Here is a 12506-nt window from a genome sequence, read left to right as displayed (position 1 = left end):
TCACCTGACTGAGTCTTGTGTGCCTGAGGTTTCTCCCTGCAATTACACAAAGCTGAGACAGTTTTTCCTTGTCACTGACCTAACAATTTGAAAGATTACTGTGCATACTTCAGTGAAAAACTGTTTTAGTCAATGCTTGCAATCTGGAACTCATGTACATCATCAAATCCTGATGTTTACGTTTTGTCAGACCTTTATGCAGCCATCTTCAGTTGCTACTTGTTTGTGGGTCTTTCCACCTTTAGTAAGTGAAAATCATGCTCTGTTGGGCTGAAGTCAGGTGATTGACTGGGCCATGAATATTGAATTTGTTGGCCTTGAGAAGCTCTTGTGTAGACTTTGGCAGTGTGATTTTGGTCATTATTCATTTGCGGTGAGAAGCATTATCCTATCAGTTTGGCAACATTTCGCTGAATCTTAACAGGTAATATAGCCCTATAAAAGTAAGACCCTTTGGCTGCTCCCTTGTTTTCACTTGGGATCACCACAGCAGATCTGAGGTGGCTCTACATGTTGATTTGGCACAGGTTTTACGCCGGATGCCCTTCCTGTGGCGACCCTGAGTGAAAATAGGGAGGGACTTGCTTTACTATCCAATACTGTTTCCCCCAGCTTAAATGTGACATCCTTCACTTGCATCACCACTGTTTTGAATCTATTAACTATCCCAGGATTCAATGGGCAAAATGCTAGAGTACATTTTGGATAAGACATCAGTGTATCACAAGGATGACAGTTAAACTCTCCAATTCACCTAACTTGGATGTCTTTGGAAGTGGGAGGAAGTCAGAACACCCAGCGGGAACCCAAACTCCACATAGAAACAACCAGGTGGGAAGCGATCCCACAACATTCTCACTGTGAGACAAGACTGCTACCCACTAAGCCACCACATTGCCCTAAAGCAAATTCAACACTTGGAATCAACTCCAAACCATTTATCTGCATAACTTGCCACAGAACAATGAGGGAATGGGCCACATTTGGTTATGAAACCACTTGTCAGTCAACTGTTTAATTATTTATAGCTTCTTAAAATGAAGGGACTATAAAAATATCTGAAATTTCAAAATGGTTAATGCCGGATTTATATTAAACATGTCAAAGCTACCCCACAAGCTCATCTTGACTGGGTCATTTCAACTCCTTTGTGGTCATGTACAGAGGCAAAATTAAAAATAAGTCAAAATCATGCCGCTGTCCAAATATTTATGGACGCGACTGTAGTTCCTGCTTTTATTTTAATAATGATTTTTGTCGATTGCCTTTCTGCACCATTTTTTTATTTGGCAATTTTTTATTTGTTTTTTCTTCTGTGGAATGTCCAGAGCTCAGCAAGTTTCTGTTTGATTTCAAAACAGCTGTCTGGAAAGGTATCAGGTGTTACTCGTCTGCAGTGGTCTAAGTATCCTCTCCTGGTTGTGCTTATGGAAAAAGGCCTTCCCAGTCTCATAGGAGCTGATCATAATGGCGCAGGCTGGTGCCACTTTGATCAGCCTGGGCAGGAAACCTGACACAGACCACAAAGAGCACGTCACTTAAATAAGCCACACTAAAATTCACAAAGGTGAAAAAGTGAACAGGACAGAAAACATACCTGCAAACAGTCCTCTAATACCGTTCTGTGCCACAATCTTTCTCATTAATTGAAAAGTGGATGTGGGCTGACGTGACACTGGAAAGACAAAAGCAAAATAAAATTGCCAATTTACTTTTAACTCCTGTTGGCTCAGGATGTTGTTAGTGTACAAATATTATTTATTTCATCCGCCAAGGACGTAATAAAATCATCACCATTCATTTACTTGTATGTGTGTCTGACTTTTAGCAGGATTACATCAAAACTACTGCACAGATTTTGAAGAAATTTTCACCACAGATAGATAGTAGGCCATGGAAGACTCAATTCTGGAGGTGATCCAGATCCGGATTCTGGATCAAGATTTCACTTCATATAAGCTTTGAATGATTACATCAAGAAAAAGTACTTCACAGATTCTCACCAAATTTGCACCATAGGTACTAGGGCATGGAAGACTCAACTGAATTTTGGAGACAATCTGGATCCGGATTTTGCACTGAGATTTCACTTTATATAGGCTTTGAAGGATTATGTCAAAACAATTTCAGGGATTCTCACCAAATTTGCACCACAGATAGATAGGCAATCGAAGACGCTCATTAAATTTTGGAGATACTCTGGATGTGGATTCTGGATCAGGATTTCAATTTGTACGCTTCACTTTGTCAGATTTTGAGCATTACGTCAAAACTACTTAACGGACTTTCACCAAATTTTCACCATTGTTATTAGGCCTTGGAAGACTCCATTAAATTTGGAGGTGATCTGGATCTGGATTCTGGATCAGAATTTCACTTTGTTGACTTTTAAGGATTATGTCAAAACTACTTCAGGGATACGACATCATGATGTAATACCAAGCTCAGGAAGACACTATTTGGTTTCAGCTTGTGAACTAAATATCACATTGCAACATCTTGATCAGTCGGACCATTCTGGATCAATATGCAATTACTGCATTGTGTTGTGGAATCCGGATCCAGGAAAAGTCTGAGTCACGATGTGAACCACATATCATTAATTTGAGTCCTTGTCTACCCTTGGCGGACATCCGAAATCTCGGCTTGCTCTTGTATATTTATATATTAAAACAAATGGCATAATTACAATTCAAGGATTGTATCTCTCCAAGCTCCACCTGTCTTCTAGTTTTGACAACATCAAAAGGCAACGTTATAATGGCTGAAATCTGTAGAGAAAGAAAAGTGAATTCATAAATGTTTGCTTCCTTTTTTATGCAAGACAGAACACATGTTTACATGTTCAGATGTGTGTTGGTCTGGTGTGAGATAAGCATGAGAGAGGCCCTCACAGAGCCAGACACTGCTCCAGATGTGAAGGCTATGGCAAACGTAGGCTCTCTGGAATGATATCTTTCACACAGCCACCTCTTGCCTCTCTCATAGTTGTACCAGTACATGGCTGAGAAGGGAACGTCTCGGAGTAGAGTGGGGCCCAGACCACGCCACAGAGACGTCCAGCCATCTGCTTCCACTGCCACATGAATACAGTGTTTCAGCTCCTTGTACGACAGTTTCTGAGACTGAAGCTTTGTACGTATCAGCTCCAAAGGACTGATGACACTCGCTGCACCCACTGATACAGGAAGTGTAAAGAGAAAATGGTAAGAAATAGTTAAGAAAAAACACATATCTGAATCCCACTGTAACAAATAAAGTCATACAAATATGAGACCTCATGGTTATATCATGTTTGAATTATGACAAGATAAAAAAAAATTAATACTGACGGAGCTTAAAATGCTTTACTGCATTTACTGCTTTACTGATGGTCTAGTGGTTAAGGTGTTGGGTTTGAGTCCAGAATATCATGGGTTCAAATCCCCGCCTGACTGGAAAATCACTAAGGGCCCTTGGGCAAGGCCTTTAATCCCCTATTGCTCCCGGTGTGTAGTGAGCGCCTTGTATGGCAGCACCCTGACATCGGCGTGAATGTGAGGCATAATTGTAAAGCGCTTTGAGCGTCTGATGCAGATGGAAAAGCGCTATATAAATGCCGTCCATTTACCATTACTGCAGCTTAAAGCATTTGGTTTTGTAGAATTTTTTAAACATATATTCAATATTTATCTTAAACCTCGTGAAATTAAAACACACAAAAAAAAATCAGCATTACTATAGATTATACAGTAGTGTTCAGAATAATAGTAGTGCTATGTGACTAAAAAGATTAATCCAGGTTTTGAGTATATTTCTTATTGTTACATGGGAAACAAGGTACCAGTAGATTCTCACAAATCCAACAAGACCAAGCATTCATGATATGTACACTCTTAAGGCTATGAAATGGGGCTATTAGTAAAAAAAAGTAGAAAAGGGGGTGTTCACAATAATAGTAGTGAGGCATTCAGTCAGTGAGTTCGTCAATTTTGTGGAACAAACAGGTGTGAATCAGGTGTCCCCTATTTAAGGATGAAGCCAGCACCTGTTGAACATGCTTTTCTCTTTGAAAGCCTGAGGAAAATGGGATGTTCAAGAATTGTTCAGAAGAACAGTGTAGTTTGATTAAAAAGTTGATTGGAGAGGGGAAAACTTATACGCAGGTGCAAAAAATTATAGGCTGTTCATCTACAATGATCTCCAATGCTTTAAAATGGACAAAAAAAAAAAACAGACGCATGGAAGAAAATGGAAAACAACCATCAAAATGGATAGAAGAATAACCAGAATGGCAAAGGCTCACCCATTGATCAGCTCCAGGATGATCAAAGACAGTCTGGAGTTACCTGTAAGTGCTGTGACAGTTAGAAGACGCCTGTGTGAAGCTAATTTATTTGCAAGACTCCCCAACAAAGTCCCTCTGTTAAATAAAAGACATGTGCAGAAGAGGTTACAATTTGCCAAAGAACACATCAACTGGCCTAAAGAGAAATGGAGGAATATTTTGTGGACTGATGAGAGTAAAATTGTTCTTTTTGGGTCCAAGGGCCGCAGACAGTTTGTGAGACGACCCCCAAACTCTGAATTCAAGCCACAGTTCACAGTGAAGACAGTGAAGCATGGTGGTGCAAGCATCATGATATGGGCATGTTTCTCCTACTATGGTGTTGGGCCTATATATCGCATACCAGGTATCATGGATCAGTTTGGATATGTCAAAAACTTGAAGAGGTCATGTTGCCTTATGCTGAAGAGGACATGCCCTTGAAATGGGTGTTTCAACAAGATAATGACCCCAAGCACACTAGTAAACGAGCAAAATCTTGGTTCCAAACCAACAAATGTCTCGCAAATGTGAAGAAATCATGAAAAACTGTGGTTATACAACTAAATACTAGTTAAATGATTCACAGGATTGCTAAAAAAGAAGTTTGAACATAATAGTTTTGAGTTTGTAGCGTCAACAGCAGATGCTACTATTATTGTGAACACCCCCTTTTCTATTTTTTTTTTTTACTAATAGCCCAATTTCATAGCCTTAAGAGTGTGCATATCATGAATGCTTGGTCTTGTTGGATTTGTGAGAATCTACTGAATCTACTGGTACCTTGTTTCCCATGTAACAATAAGAAATATACTCAAAACCTGGATTAATCTTTTAAGTCACATAGCATACCGTAGTGTTATTCTGAACACTACGGTCTGTTAAAGCTTGTGTTACATTTAAATAAACCCTGTAAGAGTTACAAATGGTCCTGAAGCAGAGATGGGAAGTGAAGATGCTCACCTCTAGCGAGAGCGCCTGCCAGCGCCGGAGCCTCCTGAGTGTGGTTGATCATCCTGACCCTCAGTGCTGCGCACAGCTGGTCATAGCACGTGAAGTAGATCACTGTAGCTGGGACTGCCATTACACTGTGAAGAGCAGGTGAGTAATAAACTATACCTTCAACAAAATTAAAGGCAGGCAAAAAGTTGACTACAAATACAATTTTGATAATTAAAATAGTAGCATGATTTATTGTAAAAACATTCCTATTATAATGCAAAATAAAATAAGAAAAGCCTCTGATTTCATTAATTTTATGTTGTATTATAATAGGCTCCACATGTAATTGGCTCACAAAGTAAGGAAATGTGCAGTAGTTCCAAAACTGGGCCTTAGCAAAGAGTAGAAACTTGAACAAAGAATTGCAGTGAGGTACTGAAATACAGACAACTTCAAACTCACAGGGTTGGAGGGAGACCACTCCATAAGGATTTGATTCCTTCATTTCGTACAATCTTGATGAAGGCATCCTGAAGGCACAGAGTCATCAGAGCAGGGAGCAAATACAGAAACATCTAACAAAAAATCTCCAGGTACAGATGGTAGTAACCAGTATAAAAACAATCTACATCAAAGCCTCATGAAAGTGTCCACTAGTGTGGTGCAAAGGTCATCCCATAGGGACATGCACCATCGCAACAGTTCAGTACTGTAGCGCTACAATGCACAGTCCTCAACCTGACCCAATTAGCTTTCTGACAAACAAATAATTGTTCAGAACAATCGTAAATTCTAAACTTTTAATTATTCTGAGGCAAACAGTGAACAGTAACAAGCAATAGGGATATAAGTTGTTTTATTACCATTGTGCCATTGAAGTGACCTTTGGCTTTGTACCATGCTCCGGAGTTGCCGTTTTGACATACACATATGTGGTCCATAAGTCCATTGCAGTAGACAAAGCATTTCCCTGAATTTTGTTGAAAACATTCATTAACTTAACATTTAATGACAGTATCTTATGTAGTCACAGGAACCAAAGCATGATCATTCTTTCTGTATTTACTATACCTTTGGGAAAGGGAGTTTTCTGTGCTTGCAGTCTGATCTTCACAACATCCAAAGGTGTGACTGAAAACAGCAACAATTCATCACAAGCCTCAAAATATAACCACGGCATCCCTCGCCACTGAGGGATTGCCACAACAAATACTTTCATATTGTCATTCATAACATTATTACAAAAAATATTCTGAAATATTGTTATACAGTTTTAAGTCTATATCACCATTACGACAGTGTTTTAGGGCCACAGTGATTTTTTTTAGACTTCGAGAATAAAGTCATAATATTACAAGACTAAACTCGTAATATTACGAGAAAAAACTTGTAATATTACAAGAATAAAGTTGTATTTATACGAGAAGTGACGACTGCCAGTGTCAAGCCAAAGTAGTTATCCCTGCCAGGACATCAGCTCCAGCCATCTCCTCCTCCACGAAAGAGGTGATTTCGGGAGCTACTAATCACCAGAACTAAAGGCGAAGTCTGTGTGGTTCCTCCTCTGGAACAGACACATTTTCTTGCATATTTTTTTCAAAGTTCTGATACTAATGATAATGTGGTACAGATGGGCCAAAAGATTAAGTATTTGGCTGGGTTTATTTAGGGAGGTGGTGGCATAATGGTTTGCATGTTGGAACTGAGATGCCAGCTTTCTGGGTTCGCGTCCTGATTGTAGCCATGCTCCCAACTGGCACTTTCAACAGGAGTGCTGGTGGGGAGTGAGAGTCATGTGCTGTGGGCCCTTCTGGAAACAAGCTTCGGGCTTTCGCTGGCTTCCCACGTTAAAAAAAGAACCTCTATCTCTCTTCCTTAATTGTAAAACCTATGCTGAAGTACAATTTATTTTCATTTATATAGCACCAAATCACAATACAGTTGCCTCAAGGTGCTTCACACAAGTAATGTCTAACCTTACCAACCCCAACTTAACAAAGTGCTCCACAGATTTCATTTTGAGTTTTTCTCTCGTAAAATTACATCTTTAATGTTATGGCTTTATTCTCATAATTTACGAGTTTGTTTCTCATAAAATTATGACTTCATTCTCGGAGTCAAAAAAAAAAAAACCCTCAATGTGGCCCTAAAATGCCGCTGTACACCATCAACACCAGAAAACCTCCAGATCTAAAATATACATTAAAAAAAAATCCCTAAATTTAGCACAAAGTCTCGTCCATTACAGCCAATGCAAAATGGGTAGTAAGAAATAACAGTTATGGACTAGTTCAACCCATAGACTATTTTCAAGGTCAGTGCCACGTCACCGGCTAAGTGGCCAATCCGAAGGTGAGAGTTTGTGCTTCCGTGACTGGCTGCTCGGTGACAACACGCTCGGTCTATATGCTGTTCTGTTGAAATCAGCCATTTTTTATTGTCTCTAACTTGCTTCTAACAGCCAGCTGACAGCTCTCATTGCCTCGAACTGAGATTTATACACTAAGCTGACCTGAAATGAACCATTGTACATTAAATTCACTTTATTGACGAGTCTGACCACTTTGAAAAGTGACCAAATTACATGTATTTGTATTGTGCTCAGCGATGTTTTCACTGAGAAAACCCGCCCCTCGAGGTTAAATGCCCAGATGGCCGACCTTGACTACTGACAGTTTTAGAGTATCCCAGAATCCTTTGCATGCTGGGGAGGGAGGCTTGATAATGGCTCAGCTTAATGTTAACTTTAACACTGAAAATACCATAGACATGCTAATGCATTAGCATTGGTCCCGTTTTTAAGTTATAAAATACATCTATCAACTGTTTCAGAAGACCATAACAGGTCGGTTTAACATAAAAAAGGTAAATATTACTCACAGACATATGCTCTTTCGGGTTTTAATGGGAAAAAATTAAGATAAAGCGAAATAAGCCAAAGCGAAAGAACCAACGAAGCAGCAGATCGAAGATCGAAGCACTGCTTCTTTGGTTCAAGATTCAAAGCAAAGCCGTGCTGCAGAAATGCTTGATTACAGACCCGCTGCAGGGTCTATAATCAATGGAGAGAAACTGTCATTTTCCTGACAAACACCCCCAAAAACAATGGCCACTCTGAAGGACTGATAAGGGAATTGTTAAGCAAAAAGGCTATTGATGTTGGTGGATCGAGTAATTTCTTAAGCCCTTTTCACATTGGCGTATTCATAGAGCTGCTCATTGTGGCGTATCGTCTACACTGAGTTGAGCAGCTCTACGCCCACTTTAAGCAGCTCTACATCAAGTATTTTCTCCTTGCGCAGCAGTATGTTGAGGGCTACATGCGTAGGACGGAAGAAATTAAACATTTTTAATTTTCTTTGGCGTAGAGTGCTGGACACAGTTTTAAGCAGGTCTGCACAGCACAGCGTTACTGCATGCAAGTCTGTGCAACACTGCGCTTCTGTACACAACCAAAAACTGAGTGCGACAGCTGGAGAACATGATCATACAGCCCGCAGCACCTGTGTGTTCAGAACAGGGAATCGAACCTCAACTCAGAAATCCAGAAACACAACAGAAACAGCAGGTCGGTCGCTCACTCTCTCTCTGTGTGTCTGATCAAACCTGTGACTTTAAAATAAAAGCGCACTTGCTGCATGTCCGTGCACTCATCAAACACTCTGATCGATCAGGTCTGTTCAAACCTGTGACTTTAAAATAAAAGTGCATTTGCTGCATGTCGATGCGCTCATCAAACACGATGATCGATCAGGTCTGTTCAAACCTGTGACTTTAAAATAAAAGCGCACTTGCTGCATGTCGATGCAGTCATCAAACACCCTGATCGATCAGGTCTGTTCAAGCCTGTGAATTTAAAATAAAAGCGCACTTGCTGCATGTCGGTGCGCTCATCAAACGCCCTGATCGATCAGGTCTGTTCAAGCCTGTGACTTTAAAATAAAAGCGCACTTGCTGCATGTCGGTGCGCTCATCAAACGCCCTGATCGATCAGGTCTGTTCAAGCCTGTGACTTTAAAATAAAAGCGCACTTGCTGCATGTCGGTGCGCTCATCAAACGCCCTGATCGATCAGGTCTGTTCAAGCCTGTGACTTTAAAATAAAAGCGCACTTGCTGCATGTCGGTGCCCTCATCAAACGCCCTGATCGATCAGGTCTGTTCAAGCCTGTGACTTTAAAATAAAAGCGCACTTGCTGCATGTCGGTGCGCTCATCAAACGCCCTGATCGATCAGGTCTGATCAAACCTATGACTTTAAAATAAAAGCGCACTTGCTGCATGTCGGTACGCTCATCAAACGCCCTGATCGATCAGGTCTGATCAAACCTGTGACTTTAAAATAAAAGCGCACTTGCTGCATGTCGGTACGCTCATCAAACGCCCTGATCGATCAGGTCTGATCAAACCTGTGACTTTAAAATAAAAGCGCATGCGCTGCATGTCGGTACGCTCATCAAACGCCCTGATCGTGGCAGTAATGCAACTGTAAAAACCTCATGATACAGTCCACTGTTTTCCAAGTGCAGTGATGTGTTCTGCACAGCCGGCAGGAGTGAACTGGGTTTAAATAGTGGCAAGGTACACGCGACTGTGTGCACACATTAAAGAGCAAACACAACACACGCAGTTGCAAGTATAAAACGAACACAGAAAAAGGCTGAGAACGCGCGCATTTCGGGCATATTTAAATGAAACACAACGCTGCAATACGCAGCTCTACGAATACGCCAATGTGAAAGGGGCTTTAAGGATACCTGAAAAGAACCGGTTCCCAACACACAACCCTAACATCAACACGCTTTTTTTTCCCTAAAACTCACATTAAAGATTCATGATTATCCTAGTTAAACACCTAAATACATATTTTGGTTGAACTCACCTCCGTAACGACGCAATGTTGCAAACAAGTTGCCGCAAACGCTCATTTACCATGACAACAAAATCTTGGCCTCCCCAGAAAGAACGTGATTACACGCGAAATTTGACACCGTAAAGGTGTCAATAGGTTAAACCACCGCTGGACTGATAGTATTGCACACCGGTGGCCTGATGGTCTACTGGCCTGCGGATTTTTTATTATTTTTTTTTATGAAGTAAAGCGAGCTGTGAGCTTTTCATCCGCATTTTTTTTTTTTTGTAGCAGCTACGACTCGTCCTCACCTCTTAAAGCGCGGTGATAACAGCACACCTGCACTAAGCTTTACAAACACATTTTATGCTTTTTTTCTCTTTTATTTAGAGCTGAGCCGCTCCGTATCTGCACGTTAAAACAGCTGATCCTCCGCGCCGCGTCAACAACTAACACTATTTTCCACTCAAATGCACCTAAACTCTCTTTCTGAGGACCACATGATGTGAAAACGCAATAAAACTTTCTTACCTGTAAATCTGGTCATGTTTTCTGCATAAATAAATGTTATCCATTCTTTGTGCGCAAATGCCAAAGCAGGGGCGAATCCAGATGGAATGGGGGCGTGGGACAAGGATGTCCCCCCCTCACAACACCCCTAGATTAAAGGTCCAGTTTTGAAGCCTTTTTTTACTACAAGTACTAATACTACTTAAAATAATAATAATTTCGACAAGTAAAATGTTTAGAGAAAATTTAAATGTTAGAAAAATGTTAGAAAGAATTTAATAGTTACATTTATTAACAATGTAGGTTAGAAATTACAAGTTTTACTGTTACAGTGCTGTCAACAGTTAAATATGAGGTCAAGAAAGAGGTCTTTATTTTACTTTTTATAAAACAAGTATATATTTTTTCATTGAAGTCAAGAAAGGGTGACTATAAAGTGAGTTTTGGCAAAACAAGTATCACTGTCATGTTGAGGTGGCAGAGGGTTGTTGTGGGCAGCTGAGGAAAGTAACTAAAAGTAACTAGTAATCTAACTTAGTTACTTTTACAATTGAGTAATCAGTAAAGTAACTAAGTTACTTTTTCAAGGAGTAATCAGTAATTGGATTACTTTTTCAAAGTAACTGTGGCAGCACTGGATACCGGTATATAAACCCTCCTATTGGTGCATAAACTGGTAGATCGGCCCTTTAGTCATGATTGATTGTGGCCTGGACCAATGAGGTGAGGGGCAGGCCAATTATCCCTCCATCTCGGGCCTCGGTTGGGATACACAGTGCGCCAGTGCCGGAGAGAGTGATAACGAGCGATATGGACGGTGGCAAGAAGAGGAAAGGTGGCGCTGAAAGAGCCAGGGATCAGAAGAGAGTAGCCCTTCGTCATACGAAGTATGCTGTTTTGCACAGTCTGCGGTGCGGTGGCGTGGTATAATGGCGTCCCTGTCTAAAATGTATTTTCCCAAGTCCTGGCATAATTTCACATACCTAACATTTTACTTTAAACTGAGAATCATTCTCTAAGTTGATTAGCAACACAAATTGGTAATAAAACAGTTTGCAAAATAAATGAATAATAAAATGAAATAAAGAAGAATGAAAGAAATTCACTGCAGGCTGCAGCAGATCTAAAGTAGGGTTTTGTCAAAGATGACTTTAAGCTACTGAAAGGTTGCAGTATATCACGTGTGAAAGGTCTAAAAGCATCAGTATAGGTAGCAAGTATTATTAAATGTTCACCAAACAGAGAGGTGAGGATGGCCCCGGAGCAGGACGCCACCATCTGTTGGAGTGGAGTAATGGCATCACTGGCGACTGGAACAGGGCTTTGGCCGTTCATTCTGTATTCCTTAAAAGAAAAAGCACAGATACATTCAAACATGACACATATTCTATACGGACCTTAAATAAGATCTACACACACGTTTGCTCTGGAAAAAAAAAATTACACAAGTGACCGCTGCGGTAAAGTTCGACAGTCCGATTATTATCGCGTTATTACCGCCGTGACGAGCACTCTCTAACTGGTGCTAGCTACTGAGTTTAGCGAAATTACCACCTACTAAAGCTTCGAACACACATATCCCCCTGAGTTAGTCTGGCACTGAAGGTAGCTAGTTATTACTGACCTACAAAGACCACACAATGACCACACGTTTAAACACGTGTGAATGTTCAGCCTAGTCCTAGCTTAGCTCCACAACAACCACAACAACATGACGTAATAATTTCCGACAAGCACATTCTAACAATTTAAAAAAATTGACAATCGTGAATATTTGCAGCAAAACACAAAAATATAACATATTTCTCTGAATAGATAAATTCCTTCAAATATTTTATCTCTTTAATCTGTAGTTTTATAATACTGCAGAAACATCACCTTCAAGCACGAGAAGTTGGC

The 12506-nt window shown here is 40.4% G+C and overlaps 1 protein-coding gene across 3 annotated transcripts; it reads right to left on the bottom strand.

Annotated features, from left to right (window-relative positions):
• Positions 1-924: 924 nt before the first annotated feature.
• slc25a40 (solute carrier family 25 member 40) lies at positions 925-12327 on the bottom strand. 3 transcript variants are annotated; one of them, XM_034174823.1, is made up of 10 exons: positions 12245-12327; positions 11843-11953; positions 6320-6379; positions 6112-6218; positions 5711-5778; positions 5270-5394; positions 2895-3178; positions 2690-2771; positions 1598-1675; positions 925-1510 (listed from the first exon to the last, which is right to left on the bottom strand). In XM_034174823.1, the coding sequence occupies exons 2-10, from the start codon at positions 11940-11942 to the stop codon at positions 1377-1379; spliced, it is 1038 nt and encodes a 345-aa protein (XP_034030714.1). In that variant the 5' UTR covers positions 11943-11953; positions 12245-12327; the 3' UTR covers positions 925-1376. The 3 variants fall into 3 exon arrangements, with proteins under 3 accessions (XP_034030714.1, XP_034030715.1, XP_034030716.1); XM_034174824.1 differs by having other exon boundaries at positions 11843-11951; positions 12232-12323; XM_034174825.1 differs by lacking the exon at positions 12245-12327 and adding an exon at positions 12052-12170 and having other exon boundaries at positions 11843-11951.
• Positions 12328-12506: the final 179 nt, after the last annotated feature.

This window comes from Thalassophryne amazonica, chromosome 7 (genome assembly GCF_902500255.1).
Source record: "Thalassophryne amazonica chromosome 7, fThaAma1.1, whole genome shotgun sequence".
In the NCBI taxonomy this organism is placed as follows: domain Eukaryota; kingdom Metazoa; phylum Chordata; class Actinopteri; order Batrachoidiformes; family Batrachoididae; genus Thalassophryne; species Thalassophryne amazonica.
Note: the sequence above shows the minus strand (reverse complement) of the source record. Positions and strands in the feature narration are given on the sequence as shown.

Coding starts and splice junctions, on each gene's coding strand:
- slc25a40 (XM_034174823.1), bottom strand. CDS start 11,942: ATGAACGGCCAAAGCCCTGTTCCAGTCGCCAGTGATGCCATTACTCCA. Junction 6,219..6,319: donor GAAAACTCCCTTTCCCAAAG/GTATAGTAAATA, acceptor AACAAAATTCAG/GGAAATGCTTTGTCTACTGC. Junction 1,511..1,597: donor TATTAGAGGACTGTTTGCAG/GTATGTTTTCTG, acceptor GGTCTGTGTCAG/GTTTCCTGCCCAGGCTGATC.